The 23,205-nt window shown below is 43.0% G+C and overlaps 1 protein-coding gene across 21 annotated transcripts in view; it reads right to left on the bottom strand.

Annotated features, from left to right (window-relative positions):
• Positions 1 to 23,205, bottom strand: part of LOC148892018 (regulating synaptic membrane exocytosis protein 1-like) — a 75,897-nt gene that overhangs the window by 29,982 nt on the left and 22,710 nt on the right. For 14 of the 21 annotated variants that reach the window (XM_089007147.1, XM_089007158.1, XM_089007155.1 and 11 more), the window contains 13 exons: positions 21,272 to 22,071; positions 13,899 to 13,939; positions 13,595 to 13,705; positions 13,229 to 13,328; positions 12,752 to 12,875; positions 12,601 to 12,657; positions 12,304 to 12,350; positions 11,703 to 11,818; positions 11,463 to 11,593; positions 7,796 to 7,967; positions 7,502 to 7,655; positions 7,208 to 7,258; positions 2,037 to 2,190 (listed from right to left, as the gene is read on the bottom strand). In XM_089007147.1, coding sequence (XP_088863273.1) covers positions 2,037 to 2,190; positions 7,208 to 7,258; positions 7,502 to 7,655; positions 7,796 to 7,967; positions 11,463 to 11,593; positions 11,703 to 11,818; positions 12,304 to 12,350; positions 12,601 to 12,657; positions 12,752 to 12,875; positions 13,229 to 13,328; positions 13,595 to 13,705; positions 13,899 to 13,939; positions 21,272 to 22,071 — 2,058 coding nt within the window. The remainder of the gene's footprint in view (positions 1 to 2,036; positions 2,191 to 7,207; positions 7,259 to 7,501; positions 7,656 to 7,795; positions 7,968 to 11,462; positions 11,594 to 11,702; positions 11,819 to 12,303; positions 12,351 to 12,600; positions 12,658 to 12,751; positions 12,876 to 13,228; positions 13,329 to 13,594; positions 13,706 to 13,898; positions 13,940 to 21,271; positions 22,072 to 23,205) is intronic. The other 7 variants (XM_089007150.1, XM_089007169.1, XM_089007156.1 and 4 more) reach the window with 4 other exon arrangements.

The raw sequence follows: 23,205 nt of genomic DNA, 5'->3' as shown, positions 1-23,205 counted from the left end.
ATGTTTTTCAGTGAGAGCCACACACACGTACACACGCGTACACATGCACAGACACACACACACACACACACACACACACACACACACACACACACAAATACACACACACGCAAACACCCACGCACGCACGCGTGCCAACTTTTCAACATCAGAATGTAGTATTTAAATTAACTTTGTGATAGTACTCACCATTAACATGAATGGTTTTCGTTCCTCATGATTGGTAAAAATCCAGCCAAACAATCAGAATGAAAGTCGATTTGCCGGGTCCATAGTCGTAGTTACTGCTAGTTAGCCTGCACACGGCTCATTAGTTTCTACACTTGCCTTCTGCTGTCTATCAGAGAAGTATATTGATGCTAACGTTAGCATGGGGCTTGTCAAAGTGCCACTGACATTCGACTGTTTCATCGATGGATTGTTTCGTTGCAAATTAGAATCAGAAGCTTTTCTCTCCACAATGGCGAATCCTTCGCTCCATTCAACCTGAAGTGTACGTAACCCATATTCTTTTTTTACTTATTTAAAAGGGCCGTTTACCTGTTTCAATGTAACGACCAGTATGATCCAATCGCAATTGCGCTTTCCGCCAATTGCAGCCCAAACAGGAAATGAACAGCAAAAAAGCGAGAATAAGTACAGCGATACCTGAGCTTACGAATGCTTTAGCTCACGAACTTTTCGCCTCACGAACATTACATTCCCGAGCATATAGTCTTGGCTGACTAACGAGTTTTCGGTGGACGTACTAAACCACGCGGAGCGCCACTGTGGCTGGCGGACTAGTTTTCGGCAGAGGAACACCAAACCACGTGATCGAACAGTGCCACGGTGGCTGGCAGACTAGTTTTCATCACCCCCTTTCTTTGAGTGCGGACGTGGTTTGTTAGCGAGGATACTTTTGCTATTATGCGACTGAAAAAGACCCCACCACAGGGTAGTGTTATTACTTTAATGACAATATAATAGTGCATTTATTATTCATAAAATGAGGTCTATTTTGTGTAGGGGCTTATTTTCGTAGAAAATTATGTTTTCTGGGGACCTGGGAATGGATGATGGTTTCTTAGCGGAAAAAGATGAACTTTTCGCCTGAGACACACTTTCTGGCAACCAATGAAGTTTGTAAAGTGAGGTATCGGCGAGCCAGATGCAAAAGAGCCGTATATGGCTCGCGAGCCATCGGTTCGCAACTCCTGCTTCATAGGCTTCATATTTGTACTGGTAATCCCGCTCCTGTCTGCTGCCATGAATGTTTTATCCTGTCCCATCCCATTCCTGTGATGAAAGGTAATGTTGACGCCAAGTCTCTGAATCCAGAGGCATTCACCCAAAAAAGTCACCCGCAGGCCTAAACTACACTGCAACACGGAACATACGCAAGCCAAATGAGAGGACGGACAGAACAGAACATCTTCATTTTTTTTAAAATGCTAATGAATGAAATGCCAGGTAACAGGCAAAAATAAACTGGTTATATTGGACCTAACATTTCAGTTTCAAATAGATCGTCTGGTTTCGTCAGGGGTTGTTAATCAGGTGGCTAGCACAACAAAATATTTTTTAAACTCGCAAATGTTTGTTCACTTCAGATTTTAATTTCACTGTGGCTCTGCTCCCTGAAATGTTCCATGGTGGAGAGCATCAGAACAAAACTCAATTTAAATATGTCCGCCGTCTCCACTCTTTTTACACCATTTGCCACCATTGTATGTCCAACCTGTTATTGTGAGTGAACATAGAATTTAAGTGCTGGCTATTTGAGGTCTTAGTAAAAGATCATGTGGACCCCGTCAAGGATTGCATGCAAAGAGTGTACCATGTTTGGGGTCCTAGTAAGCAAGGCCCCATTTGATGCAAACTTTTATACACTTGCGACGTGGACCCCGAGACGTAAAGGCACATTGGGCCGAATGTGAACTGCAGGTCAGGTGTTTAGACCAATATGATCCGCGATATATAAAACACTGGCTGCTGCTCATATCACAGTGAATGTGAATGTGACGTGACTTGGTTGTGGTGTCGGGTTAAATTACCTTTGCATAGGCACATGCGCAGGCCGTGATCTGGCCCTGCACGAATCCTCTCGGTGAGGAGATACAGAGCGAGAGCGATGCTGAAGGGCACGCTGCTGTTCAGGCACAGCCAACGTACTGCCTCGCTCTCGTTCCCTTGAAGTGCGTTCCCCTCCTACGACAACCGTGAAACACACAGAGCAAAAGTGACATGAACACTGTAGTTCGGAGCAGATACACCCATTATTGTTTTCCTTCTCAATTTATAGACTAAAAACCAACCAAATGTCAGATCGCTGAAGTTAGTTTAGCGGGTAAAATATATTTTTTTCTGACTTTTCTAAAGCTTCTGAATTTCGAACGATGCGTCTTGTCGAGGTTGCCCTAGAGAAGGGGTCGGGAACCTTTTTATAATAATAATAATAATACATTTAATTTACAAGCAACAAAGACAACACACAAAACAGTAAAATCATGCATAAAACAATAAATAAAACAGCATAATAAATTAGACCATGAAAGCAAGTTTAAAGAGGTGGGTTTTCAGGTGAGATTTGAAAGTAGGAAGGGAGTCAATGTTGCGGATGTTGGGTGGAAGTGAGTTCCAGAGTTTAGGAGCGGAGCGGCTGAAAGCTCTGCACCCCATCGTTGTGAGACGGGCAGAGGGCATGTAGAGGTGGAGGGAGGAAGAGGATCTGAGGGCCCGAGAAGGAACGGAGATTAGAATTAGGTCAAACAGATAGGGGGGGGGGGCAAGGTTATGGATGGCTTTAAATGTAAACAGAAGAATCTTGATTTCAATACGGAGTTTAACAGGGAGCCAGTGGAGCTGCTGGAGGACAGGAGTGATGTGGTGAAAGGAGGCGGTTCTAGTGATGATCCGGCCTAAGGAATTTTGGACCAGTTGGAGTTTATGGAGACATTTTTGATTGACCCCGAAAAGAAGTGAATTACAATATTATAATAATAATAATAATATTATAATATTTTCTACTTTCATTTCTTTCATAACTTTGCTGCTGTGAAATGTAAATTTCTCCCCTGCAGACTATTAAAGGCAAATCCAATCCAATCCAATAATCGATACGGGAGGTGACGAGACTGTGGACGAGGATAGCAGTGGTGTGAGGGGTGAGAGAGGGACGGAGACGATTGATATTGCGGAGGTGAAAATATGCAGACCGGGTTATGTTATTTATGTGGGAGTGAAAAGATAGTGTGCTATCAAGGATGACACCCAGGCTCTTAACCTGAAGGGCGGGGGAAACGGTTGAACTGTCAATGGTGAGAGAGAAACTGTTAGCTTTGCTCAAGGTGGATTTGGTACCGACAAGGAGAAGTTCAGTTTTTTTGCTGTTTAGTTTGAGAAAGTTATGAGAAAACCAGGATTTGATTTCTGAGAGGCAAAGTGTAAGGGATGCAGGTGGAAGAGAGGCGTCGGGTTTACTGGAGAGGTAGAGCTGGGTGTCATCCGCGAAGCAGTGAAAATGAATGCCAAATTTGCGGAAGATATCACCAAGGGAAGAAGGTATATAATAAAGAGAAGGGGCCCCAGGACAGAACCTTGGGGCACACCAGAAGACACAGGGGAGGACCGTGAAGTGAATGAGGTAATTTGGATAAACTGTGAGCGGCCAGTGAGGTAGGAGTCAAACCAACTAAGTGGGGTGTGTGTCACGCCTAGAGTGGAGAGTCGGTTGAGCAGGATGGGGTGAGAAATGGTGTCAAAGGCCGCAATAGATCAAGAAGGATGAGAATAGAGAGGGAGCCGGTATCTGCTGCTATGAGAAGGTCGTTCGTGATTTTTATGAGGGCTGATTCAGTGCTGTGGCGGGGACGGAAACCAGACTGGAATTGTTCGTAGAGGTTATTGTGCGTGAGGTGAGAGTGGAGTTGACAGGCGACGATTTTTTCGAGAATTTTAGCGATAAATGGAAGATGCGAAATTGGACGTAGGTTATTGAAATCGTTGGGATCTGAACCAAGTTTTTTCAGGATTGGCGTTACAGCTGCGGTTTTGAGAGGGACAGGAACAATTCCAGTGGACAGTGAGGAGTGAATAATAGCTGAAATAAAAGGGAGGAGAGCGGGTAGACAAGATTTGATGAGGACAGTAGGGAGGGGGTCAAGTTGACAGGTGGAATTCTTGGACTTGGTGATGAGGTCAGAAAGTAAGGAGGGATGAGGGAGTTCAAAAGACGACAGCAGTTGATAGGGAGTAGGAAGGTTGGGGGAGGGGGGGGATACAGAGGAGCCGAGGTGCTGGTGGATCTTGTTGATCTTTTCAGTGAAAAACAGAAGTAGTGCGTTGCAGGTGTCTGAGGAGTGAAAGTGTGAGGGGAGAGAGATAGGGGGTTGAATGATTTTGTTGTATAGGGAAAACAGAGTCCGTGAATTCCCACTGTTAGCATCAATCAGTCCAGAATAGTATTCCGATTTTGCACGTGTGATGGAGTCCTTGTAGTGGGCGAGGTGAGCTGTGTACATGTCCTGGTGGGTGGTGAGGCCGGTCTTTCTGTAAAGTCTTTCCAGCTGCCGAGTTTTCGCCTTGGTGGAGCGGAGTTGGGCGGTGAACCAAGGGGCGGATCGAGTGAATTGCACTGACCGGGATTTTACAGGAGCAAGGGTGTTGAGCATGTTTGCAAGGTCCGTGTTGTATTGGGAAACAAGTTCATCAGGGGGGGAGTTGTAGTCCGGATTGAGGTTGGCAGCCATTGCAGTGAGGGTGACAGTGTCAATGTGTTGGATGTTCCGATAAGTGATGATGCGCGGTGGCTTGGGGAGAGAGAGTGTGACGGGAACGTTAAATGAGACGAGGAAATGGTCCGTTACAGGCAGTTCGTTTGCTGTGCAGTTGGCGGGGGTAAAACCACAGCAGCATATTAAGTCCAGGATATGCCCTTTTATATGCGTGGGGAAATCAGAGAATTGGTGTAAGCCAAAACTCTCCAATGAGGAAATAAAGTCTTTGGTGAGGGGATGGGTGGAATTGTCAATGTGTATGTTGAAGTCCCCAAGGATAATAATATTTGGTGACAGAGTGGAGAGGTGTGTGAGGACGGCTGAGAAGTCTTTTAAGAAGTCACGATGTGGTTTAGGGGGACGATATACAGTGGCTATAACTGTGGGAGATGGACCAGAAATTTGACACGCAAGGCATTCAAATGAGAGAGTTTCCGGGACTGGTACTTGAGTGACTTTCCAGATCTCGCGGTAAAATATCGTGAGACCGCCTCCGCGGCCCGAGAGGCGGGGTTTTGAGAGGTAAACAAACCCAGGTGGCGTCGTGTCGTTCAACTCGGAAAAGTCCCCCGCCGTTTGCCAGGTCTCATTCAAGCAGAAGAAGTCCAGCTTACGGTCACTAGGGATGTCTTGGATAAGACAACCCTTACCCGTAAGCGAGCGGATGTTCAGGAGGCCGAAGGTGACGCTGGTGGTGTCATTTTGAGGGGTATTGGCCGACCGAGCCAGGCCGGCCAAAACACGGTGTTGCACGGAGCGGCTGTAACCTCTGCGTGTCCGGCGGAAAGATGACCACAGGGAGGTGATATTCTTGGAGTCGTCGAGGTGAAAGTCTCGACGTGATCCGCGGTGGATATACCTCCGGGAAGGGCGGCGAGCGATTTCCGGGAACCGCAAAATCGCCTGTGGCACGCTCGTCCACCGGGAGCGGAGTTCAAGCAGCTCTGACGCCGAATACTGCAGCCGTCCATCGGGTCTTTGGAGGAGCGACATGATAGCAACCAGCAACGTCCAGCGACAGGCAGCGTCCAGGTTAGCCCTCAACAGCGGGTACAGGTGGGTGGAGATGGTACGTGTTCTCGTCCGTGTTCTCGTTCGTGGTCCGGATAGACGACCGGAATCACGAGACGATCCGACAGCCAAAGCGGATTGGAGTTCGACCATAAGTTCCTCTGGTGACTGTCGAGTATTTCCAGTGGTTACAGGAATCGTAAAAACCAAAAAGAAGCCAAAATGTTTGCGGGCGAACAGCGGCAGCCAAAAGCGCGCCAGCGTACACTCGACCCGGAAGTGAAAGTAAAATATTTAGAAATGTTTTTCAGTGAGAGCGACACACATACACACACACGCACGCACGCACACACACACACACACACACACACACACACGCACACGCGCAAACACACACGCACGTGATTTCAACAAAATGTCAGAATGTATTATTTAACATAACTTTCTTATAATACTCACCATTAATATGAATGGTTTTCCGTTCCTCGAGATTGGTAAAAATCCAGCCAAACGATCGGAATGAAAGTCAACTTGCCGGCTGCATACGCAAAGTTACTGCTAGCTAGCCTGGACACTGCTCATTAGCTTGCACGCTCGCTTTCTGTTGTCTCTCACAGAAGTATATCGATGCTAACGTTAGCATGGGGCTTGTGAAAGTGCCACTGATATTCAACTGTTTCATTCATGGTACTGTTTAATTGCAAATTAGAATCACGGCAGAACTTTTTCTCTCCACAAAGGTGAATCCTTCCGTCCATTCAACCTGAAGAGTACGATCATTCAAGTTTTTACGCGTCAGGCTTATTTAAAAGAGGGCGTTTACCTGTTTAAACATCAACGGCCATAGATCAGTATCATGCAATCAAAATTGCGCTTTCCGCCAACTGCCGCCCAAACAGGAAATGATCAGCGAAAAAGCGAGAATATGTATTTTGTTTTATCGGCGAGCCAGATGCAATCATGAAAACAGCCACTATATATATATATATATATATATATATATATATATATATATATATATATATATATATATATATATATATATATATATATATATATATATATATATATATATGTGTGTGTGTGTGTGTGTGTGTGTGTGTCAGATATGCATGCAGATCAATGACAGCATATTGGCGGTGAACTAAAGCTACAGTTTGACGTGCACTCAATGTGACTAGGGATTCTACAGTCAGCAGAGGAGGAGAACTTTTAACTGTCGCCCCTGATATACAGTTGAATAAATAGCTGAAGTACAGCCGAAATAACATGTACAACCAGTGCAAGAGAAATGCATTGCTTTCATCATGTAAATCAAGGTTTGGGTGCAAGTTGTCGGATTTTAGACCGTTAGGGGGCAATAATGTGTTCTCTCAGCCAGTGCCGGGTGCCCATAGGCTCTTAGAAGGAAACATGTAGAAACCATGCCCCCTACCCACCTTTAGTCATCAACCCATCATCAAATTCTGTATCAATGATGCGATGAGACCCTGCACTCACGCACACACATAAAAAGGATGATCAGATTGTGAGGGCCTGCATCTTGGGCACCAAGGAACAAGTCATCATGTAATAATTCCTCAGATCCGCCACCACACACACACACACGCACACACGCACGCACACACGCACGCACACACACACACGAACACACACACGCACACAAACACACGCACACACGTTCAAGCATACTGTTCGTTCTCAAGCTGGCAGAATGCTGTGACAAAACATACTTTGCAGTTTCTTGCTAGGACTGTCTCCATGGACGCGTCTTCGTGGAAGGTATGGGGATGGCTGAGGCAAAGGTATGGAGGACACATCATGTGTCTGGAGTTTATACCAGTGAGGGATGTCATCCAACAAGGCAGTCTCCAACTCTATCAGGATCTAAGAAAAGAAACACAAAAGAAGTGAAGACGCAATATTCCCCACAAGTCCACTCTAGATGGGATAGCGCTGTCCACGAAAGAGTTCAGTCAGGAGTGAAAGCAGTTGAAAAGAACTTGGTTCATCAGCCTCCAACCTACCTCCCCAATGAATTCACTTTCCTCTTCCTGGACCCTCGGTTGGTCCCAGACGGTAATCTCTAGCATGTGTTCGCGAAAGTCTCTCCGGTGAACATGGGAATATATGAAGGTTTGATTCCATTTGGGCTCGGCACTCTTCTTCACTGTTTTAGTCCGACGTTTACTCTTGTCACTGGAACACACATAATATGACAAAACACGTTTTTTGTTGCACTAACAATTGTGTTTTTTTTCTTATTTAACTGCAGGCTGTACCAGCATTCCTGACATGTTTATCAATGATAGTCAACAATGGTACAATTTCATTTGAAAACGAGATGTGGGCTAAAGAGTTTTAGCTCACCCTCCCTGTTATTTTGTGATTTGGTGTGGTCACTATGACAGTCACACATGAATGATTTCGATAATAATGAGCAAAAACAAGGATTTTGCCCTGATTGGTTTCTCTACAAATTGAAACTACACGCTGGAAAAAAAGACGTCGTGTGATCTGTAACATTTAAATCCAGTATTTTATTTCATCAATCATACGACTCATTTATTTGTTTGGGTGGGCAATGACGCACTTCCACTTTATATCAGTAGTCCGCAACACCGGGCTGTGGCGCGATCTGTGGGTCATTTGGTAACATTACTTTTGTTTTATATATTTTGGAACGTGTTTAACTTGAAAAAAATACAGTATTCGCTGTTACATCAGTCTACTGTATGCTACTTCTGAGCCAGTTCGAGGTGTGCTTCTTGGTTATGTGATTGGTTACCGTGAAAATTTGGGAGCTGGCCAAATGAGTAAAAAAGAAATGTCTTTGGAAAGTTAATTTTGGAAGGTTGAAAACAGACAGACAGAAGAGTAACCGATGAGTTTCAAGAAAAAGAAGGCTACATTTTATCTGTGACGGGAATATGAGGCCTTACCTCAGCATTGAGGCCTTCCACACATGGGTCACTTTTTGCGATGCATACATCATCGGGCATCACTTGCTCTACTGTGCTATCATGTGGATAATAAATGTCATGACTGAGAGTGATAAAAGGCAGGGAGTTGTGATGTGAATGACTGTACGTGTGTTACTTGAAAGAATTATAGTTTTCCCTTCGTCATTGACACACAAACAAGGAACAAGACACACCTTTCATTCATTTTTGTTGAGGGAAATGTGTTCGGTTGGTACCCAAGTTCTTTGGAACAAAGTTTACACTTTGCCTTTTAAAATATCAGCAAGTAGAATACGTTAAAACCAGTGATACACCTTGTTGTCACAGTACTTTACATTATATTGCAAATTACAATAACCAGTTTATTATAATGTTTCCACTCAAAATGATCACAGACACAGGATGTTCTCTACTTTTCCGTTGTGAACGGTGCATCCAATGTATAGCAAATCTGATTCATACATGTCAACTTCTACGTTTTTTACCCCGTATTTATAGTTGGTTTCAGCATTTCAAATTATTTCAACTTTTATACCGAAAAAAAATGTGAACCGATCTTACAAAGACCATTTTGTCTCAAATCCAATTCATCTCAACTGCAAGTAGCCAACGACAATCCAGATCGCTACTATAGTCACGTCTGTGTAAGCTCAGTCGTACATTCGTACTCCCTCCCTCCCACTCAACTCCCACCCAGCCCTGCCCACCCTGCACCTTCCCACTGCCACACTCACCGAACTCTGAGTACACGCTACATGCTGTACTATCATCCTGAACTCTATTGTTTTGTTCTTTCTCATTTTTTCTGCAAGACCTCACTTCAACCCTTTCTTGTTTGTTTTTGCATTACGACATTACGTCACTTTATATATGTCACTACCTCACTTTACATACGTCACTACCTCACTTTACATTCAGAAATTACATGTATTGTCTGTTGTCAATTGTATGTCTTTTTAGCAACGTTATAAGTGCCTTGCACGCTGGGTCCGAGAGGACATTAATTTCATCTGTGCTGTATATCATGCATATTAGCATATTGGACAATAAAGCTGACTTTGACATTGACTTTGAGTCGTCCATCGATGAAAAGGTCTCTTCAGCCGTCATCTGTACTTCTTTGAAGGTGTCGGACGTTTCGCTTCTTATCCAAGAAACTTACTGGTAGTTTAGGCCCTATATATATCCCTACAGTCCAGGCATGGCGGTGCCGGACTCTGCTATGATAGGTCCCTGCTTTCAGGTTGGGGGGAGCAGAGAACTACGCCCTGCAGCTGCTCCACTGATAGTTCCTGTCGTTCTGACTAACGACTGGCCTGATTGCCCCACTTCGACCGGTATCTCCTCATCAGTATTCCTAATCCTATGTTGCCTAAGTAGGCTGTTGTACGAACGATCCAAATTGAACCTCACCCCACCAAACCGGTTTAAAGAAGGATTCAGTTTTTTTATGAAAATCGCCTCTTTTACTCCCCTTTCAAACAATCTATGTTCTTTCGCTAAGATTTTAATCTCATTGTCGTCAAATGAGTGGTGGCTAGCTTTTAGGTGCATATGTACTGCCGATTGAGGCCCACTAGTATTATCCCTGTCATGTTGATAAAGTCGTTTTTTTTGAGAATGTGTTTAGTCTCCCCAATGTACTGCTCTTTACAATTTTCATTCTTACAATGTATTGAATAAACTACATGACTTTGTTTTTCATTTGGTAGCCTATCTTTTGGATGCACTAATTTTTGCCTTAACGTGTTTATCGGTTTGAAATAAGTAGGAATTTGGTGTTGCCAAAGGACTCTTTGTAGTTTTTCAGAAACTCCTGCAATGTAAGGTACTGCTACTCCTCTCCTTTTTGTATCTTGAGAATTTTGGGTTTCATTCCCTCTTCTTTCTTTCTGACATCTGTTGAACGACCACTGAGGGTACCCACAGTTTGTGAGTGCTCTCCTGATATGTTTTGACACCTTTTCTCTACTTTCAACGCTTGTTAGTATTAGTTACTACAGTCACGGCAAACCAACAAAAGTAATCCTCAATCGTATATTTTTTCAGCGCTGCGTACGGTCAATTGATAAAAGCATATCGTGCGCGTGTACGTTGAACTGTGTGCATTTCTGCTTTTTTTTGTATCATTTCAAATTATGTGTGCCGCACTGCAACTTGTATACGGGAATTGTAATCATTTATCAGAGCAGCTATTTGCCAACGTTGACAGGTATGGCTTTAGGTGTGGCCACAAATGAAAGCGACCCACGCCTCAAATCACGCTTTGCAAATTGTTTCACCTGTTTATTCGGCACATGCCTCTGAGCCTCGGCATAGTCGGGCACGCCACTGCATTTTATAGACGATATCAGGAGTCACACTTGAAATATTGATTCATCTCAGCGGCGGGTTGCCGTGCACTAAGCCCACTGCATCATAGGTGGCGATGATGAGTCGTTTTCATTTTCTTTGTATTTTGCGGTGTATATTATTTGAAGGAATGTTGAAATACTATTACCATAGGGACCACAGATACTTAAGACCAGATAGGACATTGCCCCTGTTATTATTCATGTTTTTAGAAAATGCCAGTTTTCATGGAGAGCATATCATAGTATGTTATTGTATTTATCTGCCACACCTTAAAAACCGATCCTCCAAAGTATTGCGTGACATTAAACCGGTCCTTAGGGGAAAAAAAGGTTGGGGATCGCTGCCTTGTATGCAATTGCGTCTTTGCAGTCCATACCTTCTGTCAGGCAGGAAGTACATCTTGACATATGGGTTCCGAGGTCGTCCATCTGGTCTGGATGGCAGATCTATGGCTTGAAGTACGTTGACGATAAGCTGATGACCTACTTTGTCATACCACAGTTTCACCTGAAATGTTATTTGGAGGCATTTAACTCATTTCTGTCTTCATGTATTTTAGCCATGTACAGTAAACGGTGTTTCAGTTGTTTTTTTGGTTCTTGATGTATGTACTTACTGACAGTTGTCCAGGCAGCACCAGAGGAAGTTCTCTGAGGGTTCCTGGGCTTGTTGGGGACATCACTGATATCGTTGGACGGTCCATTTTCTGGGACTCAAAGGAACTAGAACCTGCTAAAGGATGGTGAGTACAACACCAAGTAATGTCAAATAAAAATTGGAACAACAGACACTGTAACATGAGACATACTTTTCCCAAAACTCAAAATTGTGCTAAAAATGTCAATAAAATAGACTAATGATCCATTAATCCATTTTATGCTCCGCTAGTCGACACAAGAGTCGTGGGGTGTCCTGGAGCCAATCCCATCTGCCATCAGGCAGCTGGCAGAGGACACCCTGAACTGGTTGCCAGCTAATCACACACATACACCGAGACGTACAACCATCCTCACACCTATGGACAATTTAGAGTGTTCAATCAGTTCGCCAGGTGTGTTTTTGGAATAGGGGAGGAAAAAACCATGTGTGCAAAAGGGAAAAACATGCAACTTCACACAGGATGGCTGGAGCCGGGATAGAACCCACGACCTCTGCACTAATGATTCAGCATCAAATTTGACTATCTAAAAAAAGAACTGCCGCTTTTGAATACTTACTAGATTCTAGAGGAGGATGCGATGACTCTGGAATTCTAGGAATATCTCTGTAAAAAGTAAATATTCCCCAACATACGACATCTTTTAAAGAACAAGTCCAAATAAATGCCAAGCAACAGTTACAAAACTAAAAACAATGCTCAATATGTATGTGGTATGTATTTTGAGACAGTACATTATGTATATTAAACATAAAGGGGGAAATCAGGAAAACAATGACAAAGGAAACTGTCATTTGAAAGATTTGAGGTAAGTTGCAAAGGATAAGGTCTACTAATTGAATTCAACATTACTTACTGATATGCTTTATATACTTTTCTCAAGAGGTTTTTGGACATAATTCGGTGAATAGAGCTTTTAGATAAAGGAGGAAAAAAATCATAAGTATCCGGAAGAGTTGTTTTCATCTGGAATAATGATTACAATGCATTAATGCGAATAATCTTACCCTATTGGTCTAGAAACAACTAGTTCCACTTGAGGCTCGGCTTTTGATTCAAGAATGATGTTGTAAACCTCTTTTTTGGTTGCCCCTGGCAATGACTTCCCATTCCACTGCAGCACTTCATCACCTGAAACAAAGTTTGCAGGAACAGTAATGCCACAGCAGTTAAAAGTGTACATTTCAGGAATGCTGACTAATTCAATCATGTTACAGTGTACAAAAACATAAATAAAATGGTTATTAATAATGAAACAAAAAAATGACACCACAGTAAATTACCTTGTCAAGTGAGATCGTCTTTAAACCAAGGACAACATATTCACAATATAACAGGCCTATATAGTTTGTATTTTGCTGTATTTATGTTTTTTAATTTCAAAGTGTTGAACAAGAAAACAATGTCTATGTTACCAAAATATTTGTAAACTATTTTTTCACGCACACAGGTGAATTTGTGAATGGCCAAGGGATCCTGCTCACCTGCTCTTAGGTGTCCAACGACATCTGCCAGGCTTCCTTTTTTTACTTTAGTGATGAAGGCCCCAAGTCTTCCAGTCTCTGTCAGCTTCCCGCCTACAACCTACACAAATAAAAACACTGAAACTAAGATTATCTATCTATCTATCTATCTATCTATCTATCTATCTATCTATCTATCTATCTATCTATCTATCTATATATATTTTTTTTTTTTTTTTTTGCATGTTCCCCCCGCGCCTGCGTGGGTTTTCTCCAGGTCCTCCCACATTGCAAAAACTTTCACTGCAGGTTGATTGCACTCAAAATTGTGAGGATGAAGCGCATTGGAAAATGAATAAATGAATGTTGTGCAACATTTTTGCTTACTTTTAGGCCCAGGAGTGACCCAGCTTCTCGCGGCATGGACGATCGTTTACTCAGTGTGATGCGTCCTATCAGATGATCGCCCTCTTTTGATGGCTGCCACGTGACTGGATGCTAAAGGAATCAGATACAAGCATCATTACTCACTCTTAATTTTAGATTTTTTTTTTAAAGAACGTATGATATTCTCAAGAAATCAAAGTAATTCAATTTCCAACAGACAATTAGTTTATTTGATCAATAAATTCCTAATTTACAAATTGTCATGCAACACTGAGAATAAAATTAATATTGTGCTGAAACTTACATGCCAAACTGCAGGATCAAGTGAATGACAGTCGAAGTCACCTGCACAAAGTAAAAAGACAAATAGATTTGCTCATATTTACAATGAAAAGCAAAAACACAAAATGTTTCAGAACTTGTTTCAGAAACGGAGCCTTTTTCGTTGCTGATCCCTCTCTCTGGAATGACCTTCCAGAACATTCGGCAAGCCCCCTCGTGGCCCATCTTTAAAACCTGCCTCAAAACTCACTTGTACTCTTTGGCATTTTACTTGGCATGACTCATACTTGATCTTAGTTTTACTTCCTTGTGCTTTCTTCTCTCTTTGTGACTGATTTATTGCTTGTATATGATAGTTGTCCATGTGCAGCACTTTGTATGCAGTTTTGTCTGTTTGCAAGTGCTCTTTAAATACAGTTGAGTTGATTTGAGAACCTTTAAGCTGAGGAGGATCCATTTGTCCGGTGATTATACCCACGAGCAGGATACCTGACAAAAAGCCTTACCACCAACATAATATTGGGGATACTAGACAAACCTTTATTTGCCCAAAAATTGTCCGTTTCGCCAATGATGCATGAGGAAAGTGTGTCAGTCCGACATATGCTTTGGGCGGAGCTTCAAGTACCGAAAATCAATTGGAGCTGGTACTATTCCGCTAGAGTTTTAAATTTCCAGTTCTTTATAACAGAAACCCAACTGTCACCTGGAAAAATAATTACCCAACAACTACAAAGTTCGCACTACCATTACTCGTGCACGTGCACCATCCGACTACAGCAAGTATGATATATGTTTGTTGAACCAATGAAGAGTCTCCTCACTCTCACACTTAGAATAGGATGATATTGTGTAAAGGAGGTTGCACGATGTGCCTCAGTTAACAGGCTACTTTGATGCTTACTCCCTCTCCAAGCCTCAGCCTACAGCATGCTGGGCTTTAGTGAAAGAAAGCCTTTAATTGTCCCACAATGGGGAAATTTGCAGTCCACAGCAGCAATTTGAAAGGGGATGGGGTGGGTGTGAAGGGATAAAAAAAACAACAAAAACAAAATATTCTCAGCATAATAAAAAGATGTCAGAAGACTGAGGTGTATACTGTAACTGCAAAATTGTTTCATAAAAAAACTACATAGTGCAAGTAGAAAAGGCATTTTGATATAGTACTAAATGTATTGCATGAACATTAGGTAGCCGGTGTGATGTCACGAGAGGCTGTGTCCTGGAGGGCAAATACATCCCCCTAAGATGGCTCCACCCAGAGAGAGTCTTGGCCCCACCTGGTGGAGGGCAGCAATTAAACCCACACACCTGCAGCTGATCAGGGGGGATTGGCAGGCAAGGCTCTTAAGGCAGAGAGCCTCTGAGTGTGCAGCTTGGGGAAAGACAAGCTCGATTGCTGTGCTCTGTGGAGACTTTGATTGCTGCGTGGAACTCATTGCCAGTTGGGACCACACGACTGGACACTGGATTTGAACCTAGCTAAGGTGGCTAGGCTACATGACGAGGACGTCAAAGGGGTGAGGCCTAGAGACTCTTGTAAAGAACTCCGTCTTCAGTTTTATCTCAGAAGAGACTTTATTTGGATTTAAGTATCAGAAGAGACTTTATTTGGATTTCAGCCGAGGGTGTGGCAACGGTTGAGAGGGCAGTTATTCGTTGTGGGAAGCTGGTTGTGAGAAGAGGCAGGGAGGGAAAGTCCATAGTGAGAGTGGGTCCAAGTGCATCTAAGGGAGAGTTGACGGTGGGGCAAGGGTGACAGACGTCTTGTCAAACCGATTTAAAAAGCGGTTTAGTTCGTCTGCCCAGTCTTTATCTTTCTTATTCAATGTCACTGGGCTTTTGTGGCCTGAGATGTTTTTCAGGCCCTTCCAGACACCAGCGTCATTGTTGGCTTGCAGCTGCTCCTCCATTTTCATCCTGTAGGCCTTCTTCCTCTCGCTGGTCTTTCTCCTCAGTTGGATCTGCACGACCTTAAGTTCCTCTCTTTTGCCCGACACAAAAGTCATTTTCTTTTCCTTCAGCAGGGCCTTTATGTCGGGATTAATCCACGGTTTGTTGTTGGAAAAACACAGCACAGTCCTGGTGGGTACTGTGTTTTTTTCACAAAGGTTTATGTAGTCCGTGATAGTGTCGGTGAGTGAATCAATGTCCTCCCCGTGAATCTCAGTGAAGAGATCCCACCTGGATGAGTCAAAGCAGTCCTGCAGAGCTTCTTCAACCTCTGTGAACCATCTTCTGACCGTGCGTGTCACAGCCGGTTGCCTGTGCACAAGGGGTTTGGACACACGCTGGAGAGAGGCCATAGTGTGGTCTGCTCTTCCAAGAAGGGGGAGGGGGAAAGGTTTGTACCCATCCTTGGCATTCGAATAGAATAAATCCAAGATGTTAATGTCTTTGGTAGTACAGGTTACATATTGTGTGACTGTTGGGAGGGAGATTGCAAGGATAATCAGGTGAGTTAAACCACTATTTATCTAGCTTTTTTGAGCTATGCACATTTTTCTTATTGGAAAATATCCCACGGCACACCATGAAGGTTAAAAAAAATCTTTCATATTTTTACAATTGACTTTATTGCTACAATAAGCCTTTTTTAACATTGAAAATCCACAAAATTATAACACATTGAACAGGAATCAAATTAACGTCAATCCAATATTTGGTGCGTCCATTTTAATGGCAAGTAAAATATAGTCAATTAGTAGTTCAAATTCCTCAAGTCGCATTTTTTTCTGTGTGACAACGAGTTCTTTTTTTCCCCAGGTCATTTTCACTCTTCTGCGATAATGTACCAACTTCTCCCATTTTGAGTACAGTAAAGTCTCGTTATATCGATATTCAAGGGAGTCCAAAAAATAGCGATATAACCGGGACTATCGATATATCCGACCCTGTTTGCATGTAATTTTCTCCGTGCGTGCATAGAAATAGTATCGATATAACCGGGACTATCGATATATCCGATATCGATATAACGAGACTTTACTGTATTTGGATAATTCTAACATCATTCAAATGACTTCTGTTGGTTGCAAGGTGGCCAAAGGATCTAAACAAACCACGGATGTTAAGACCCGAAAGCTCCTAACCATAAACAGAGGGTTCCATCCCTAATCCAGCACCCTGAGATTATACACAAAACGCAAAGAAGGAGGCCGGGGACGAGTGAGCGTGAGAGCCATTGTCCAGGATGAAACATCCAAACGTCAAAGAGAAGGCTCCAATGGAGGACATACTCAGATAATGTCTCAGATAATTGGGAAGAGAGGATGAAGTGCTGGAAGAAGGACCATCTTGGGAGGAAAAGCCCCTACACGGAATGTACCACTGAACCATAACTCAAGTGTCTGATCTCAAGAAGTCCTATCGGTGGCTAGAGAGGGCTGGCCTAAAGGACAGCACAGAAACACTCATCCTGACTGCTCATGAGCAGGCCTTGAGATCCAGAGTCGTAGAGGCACAGATATACCACACCAGACAAGTCCCAAGGTGTAGATTGTGCAAAGAGGCACCTGAGATAATACACAGATTTGGCAGATAATACACATATTCCGTCACACACATATTCCGTCTCGCTGCGACTGATCTTCATCCCTCTCCTTTCCAGGGCATATCTCTTATAGGTCACCCGATGTTCCTGTCTCTTCTGAAAGAAAGTATTCACAATAGCCATTTCCAATCTCTGAGCAAAGTCAACCACCATCTGTCCTTCAGCGTTCCTCATCTGGAGTCCAAACCTGCCCATCACCTCCTCATCATCTTTGTTTCCTGCGCCAACATGTCCATTGAAGTCTCCACCAATTACAACGCCCTCACTTCTCGGGGTGTTCTGTATGACTTCATCAAAGTCCAACCAAAATTTCTCCTTCTCCGCCAGCTCACATCCGACTTGTGGGGCATACCCACAAACAACATTGAACATCACGCCTTCAATTCCTAGATTCAGACTCATCATTCTAACTGATACTCTTTTTACTTCTAAGACATTCCCAACAAACTCCTCTTTTAAGATAACCCCAACTCCATTTCTCTTTCTGTCTTCACCATGATAGAACAACTTAAACCCTGACCCTAAGCTTCTAGCCTTGCTCCCTTTCCACCTGGTCTCCTGGACACACAGTATGTCTACCTTCCTTCTCTGCATCATGTCAACCAGCTCTCGACCATTCCCTTTCATTGTTCCTACATTCAAAGTTCCTACTCTTAGTTCTATACTCTTGGCGTTCCATTTCTCTCTTTTCCTCTGGGCACACCTCTCTCCTCTCCTTCTTCGACCAACAGTAGTCAATATTCCACTGGCACCCTGAAGGTCAACGGTACCAATGGCAGCCATTGTTAACCCGGGCCTCGACCGATCCGGTATGGGATTCATAGGTTTGATTCGCATATTTGTTTTGGCAAAAAATGTTTACGTCGGATGCCCTTCCTGACACAACCCTCTGTATTTATCCGGGCTTGGGACCAGCACAATAAGACACTGGCTTGTGCCCCCTTGCGGCTACATATAATCCAACACATAACTGCAGGGTGTAAAATGCTGGCAGGGAAAGCCTATATGGAGCGCCATAACCATGTAGCTGGCATAGTCGACCAAAACATCTGTGCAGAGTATGGACTGGAATCCCCAAGGTCAAAATTGGAAACACCTCCAAAGGTGGGAGAGAATGACCGAGCAAAGATCCTGTGAGACTTCCAGATACAGACCGACAAGATGGTAATGAGAAACCAACCAGATATCGTGATCATGGATAAAGGGCAGAGGAAATATGTTGAATAGTGGATATAGTGGTCCCGAGTGATGGAAACATCAGAATGAAGGAACACGAGAAATTTGAGAAATACCAAGGGCTGCGGTGCGTCACCGGTGCGCACCGCAGCTTTAATGTCCTTCAATTCCTTGATCTCCTTGATGTGCGTCTGGCTCAGAGAGGAGCTGGAGAGAGCCTGGAAGGTACAGGTGACAGTCATGCCTGTGGTGGTCGGAAACACTGGGGGCAGTGACCTCCAAACTAGATGAGTGGATCCCGGGAATAATACTGGATATCTGAGTCCAGAAAAGCCATGACGTGAACCGCCTCTTCTGCCTCTTTGAGACAGTTTTTTCTGCTTCGCGGCAGGGTGGTGGGTCAGATGCATCGGCACCACAGATGGCCGCTGGGTCAGGCCACGGAGAGCGGTGTAAGGCCGGGGAGAGGGCAATCGGCAGAACACCACCGACTAAGACCCACATTCGCCCACCCCGTGGGGTCCGAATCAGGTCGTTTGTAAGTCATTTAGCACCGAGTCTCTATTCAACATTTTGAATGGATTTTGATTTATGACCATTTTCACTTACGACGCTTTTGTGTGTTCATTCTGCTTCAGGGCGAGGTGGCGGGTCGAGCGCGTCGGCGCAGTAGACGGCCTTCATCTTTATTAAGTTCATAGTTACTTGTGCTTTAGCCACAAGGGTACACATTTGTAACGGGAAATGAATACATACAGCTTCGTGTTAATTATTTCCCATTGCTGTTATGTATTTTAATGCAGAAATGAGAATGGTAACAAGTATACAGAAAATGTGTCGTAGTAGGCCACAGCAATGATATAAAGTCATTGACGAAGTATGACAGAGTGCAAATCAATCTATGTTGTGTAAGTGTAATTGTAATAAAACGAACATGTCAGCTCATCTGTTGAGATGTTTAATCTCCACAGGTTATAAAGGGCTTTGCAGTGATGAATCAAGCAGGACATACTCAATACTGACCTCCACAACCGTCCATAATATGATGATTTGCAAATCATTCTGTCTTTATACAATACAATACAATACATATTGAGTTATGTTTAACACATCCCAAATTCAATGGCGAAGTTTGGAAAATATGTTTGCATCAGGGTTTGTTCAATGTTTGTTAAACGTTCTCCTGACTTTCGCCAACCGTTTTTCTTGATGCAAGGAAATTTCAGACAACTGGAAAACATTTGGAACATGTTTGTGACCTTGAACGATCCTTGACAACAACACTTGAAAATATTAATATTTTGGAAAGATAGGGGCATGCATATTTTAGTTTTGTGTTTGACAAAAAAGGTCAACTAGGAAATACACAAACATGTTTGGTGTGTTTTGATTAATCGTATATTCAAAGCTGTCGTAGTTGCATTGCCTGTTAGCAAAATTAATTTTATCAAGTTGATATCAATAAGTCATAGGTAAGAGGTACTACAGAGGAAAGTAAATCGTTGAAGGAAGACACAAGTGTGTAAGAATAAAATCCACAACCATTGAGTCATGGTAATATGGATTAAAACATCTGGAACCTAACACTACCGTCAAAAGTGAGAGAACTAAGGTTTTCGAGCACATTTATCTTAACCCATTGCCTGTATAAAACCCATTCCCTATCTGGATCCATCTTCGCACAGTCAACATCAATTACACAGGTGTGAGCTGGTGAATACTCTATAAAGGTATCCAAAAATTCGACAGCATGCAACCGAGCTTTCACTTTAGCTTTTGCATCTGGCAGTTCATAAAGCATTACATAGCAATAGAAAGACTGACCTAATTCCATAAATCTGCTGGCCTAAATCACAGGGTCTCTCCAAATGAAGGAGCGCTGTGCCGAGAGCCGCAGTAGCCACGCCACAGAGGTGTAAATGACACAGTCATACAACATGTTCTATGTCGAATCAATCCTGTAAGGTAGCAGTTATTTATTTTTTTCTTCTGCAAAATCCTGCATTATGCTACACACCAGCATGCCAGAATATAGAGGATTTTTCTTTGGAATACTACTGCACAAAGTTTTCATGCTTTTATCTGGTATGCAGCGTTGCCTGCTTGAAAGTGCTCTATAAAGAAAGTTGAGAGTTGAGTTGAGAAACACACAAAATAGCCCAGTTGCATTAGACAGTACATGAAGCTAGAAAATGGTGGCAGTTAAAATTGGTTCAATGTGGCAACCCCTGATGTGAAAATATGATAGGAGTAACGACCAAGTTACTCAGTTTAAAAATGTGTCTCTGTTTCAATAGTGGAAGTAATGGGTCTTCAAAATCCTTGTCATGTCACTACCGCACACAATGGGATACAGGAATTACCTCAATGTCCTCATGAAGATTATAAGAATTCAATAAAGGATACTTTTTTATGATGTAAATTCGAGTGAGGTCAGTGAAATTACCTCATTGTGGGACGAATAAAGGTTTTCTGATTCTGATTCTAAAATCTGCAACCACACAACACCAACTTTTAACGACAACAAAATAAGGCTATATATTCAATGTTATAATTGTGTTTTAAAAGAACAATAAAGGTATGATGGGACAAGGATGAAAGTAAATGTTAAATGAATTCCCGTAGCATTTTATACAACTGGTAGGGAACGCATCTGTGTGACTGACCTTTCTCGCTGACGCTTTCCATGTCAACGTCCTCACAGCTGGTGTACTCAGGCGTGGAGCCGCCCTCCTCCTCTGAGCTGCTGATGGACATCTGCCTCTTGTTTAGTCCGCGCTTGCTCTTGCACGACCGCGAAGGGGGCGGCCGCAAAGACTCGTACTGTTCCGAACTTTGTGAGTCCTTCCGCAACAAGTTGTCCCTGTCGTTTTCTCTTGCCGTTTGTGTTAAATGTGGATCTTGTGGAGGCAACGGCCCCCCTGATCCCCGCGCGGTCCTTTCAACAGAGTAAGCTCGATAATTTTCTGATTGGGGTTTGCGAGATCCTCTCCTGCTCAGACGGTTTTCAGAGACCTGCATTTCACAGCCTCCCCCTTCACCGGGCCCTAGTCCGACTTCGTTGATTGCAAGATCGCTGTGTCTACGTTCGTGGCGGACCTTGGATACCTTGGCATGCATGCGCATCTCCTGTTCCTCCTTTTGTGGCTTCACGGGATATCGCGCAAGATTGGGATCACTGCGATAACGGTTCTGGAACTCCTCCTCACGTCGCTGCCGCTCACTTTGTTCATCATCGTCTGCTCGTCTCCGATTTCTCGCTAAGTTGTCCTCCCCATCATCATAGTCCTGAGAATGTATCTTCTTCAGCCTGTGGCCATCTCTTGGATGTCTCTCTCTTCTGTCCTCAGGGCCGACCCTCTCATCCAAAGAAGACTGAGGTGACAACTTTCCAGAAGATCCCCGGCCAGTACCATGCCCCAAGCCTCCCTTACCGTTCTGTTCATGGTACGACACTGGCCTTTTTCTACAGTGAAAAAAGGATAATTAGATCTCGCAGTGTGGTGCGTTCACACACAAACAACAACACTGACGCCTTCAAGAAACATATTAATGTAATATAAATCGTGTATAAACAGTGGCATCACCAAGCAACGTTCTATTAAGCTTGAAGGTCTCGGCATTGGTCAACAGAGAATTGATTAAAAATAACGGTGATGCATCACAAGTGAAGTGCAGTTCCCAGTGATGAGTTCAAACCTTACATTGTGATTTCTATGTTAAAAACATTTACTAGTTCAACCAATTGATGGGCAGTCCTTTAGTTCTGACAGAAAGGTTATTGGCCATCACTGATTGACTCTTACAGTAGTTCAAGATCGGCCAGACGGAAACCTTTATATACTGTTGGAATATGCAGCAACAGAATCAAATATTGGATGTTCTCCAAACCATCACAAACTTGAAAGGCAAAGAAACAAAGAAAACCCTGGGTAAATAATGTTTTCCAGAGCACATAGGGGTTATTAGCCCCATCCACTCAACAAAATTGTCTGCGTGACCAAACGGAGAAATATTGGAAGCCTGCTAACTTTCGAATTGAAAGGTTGCTTGTCATGAACTTTCAGGTCTTGAGGTGTAGTTTTAACTTGTTCCAAACTTTTTACATTGGAACAACATAAATGTCTGTCTTCTGTAGCTTTCGGAATCAACCCGTTTGATCAAGATTCGTTACATTGCTTAAAATGTTTTTTTGCCACATTTCTTGACATGCATGGATATCACCTGATGGTTCTTAACCAGGGGTGCTTGCACCCCCTAGGGGTGTATAAATTCTGGAATATATATATACATTCTGGAAATCGATATGTTAATTGTCATTAGTGATAATGCTAATTAAGCCTTAAATTGAGATGTAAATTCAACTTATTATTATTATTATTATTATTAGTGGTAGTAGTAGTAGTTTAATTTATTTTTGTTAATAATAAAGTTAAGTTGAATGAATAAGAATACACAATAAAAACTTGGGAAGCTAACATGATTTTGACAGGTCTGCTTCAGAACATCAATTCTGCAAGGGGATGCGACAACTGGCAGCACGGGAGAGAAATGTATTTTCTTAATGACTTCAAATGGCAGTTATAGATTGAAATTGAAT

This window comes from Hippocampus bargibanti, linkage group LG10 (genome assembly GCF_051943395.1).
Source record: "Hippocampus bargibanti isolate YZ-2025 linkage group LG10, ASM5194339v1, whole genome shotgun sequence".
Classification (NCBI taxonomy): domain Eukaryota; kingdom Metazoa; phylum Chordata; class Actinopteri; order Syngnathiformes; family Syngnathidae; genus Hippocampus; species Hippocampus bargibanti.
The sequence above is the reverse complement of the archived record's forward strand: the minus strand, read 5'-3'. Positions and strand labels throughout refer to the sequence as shown.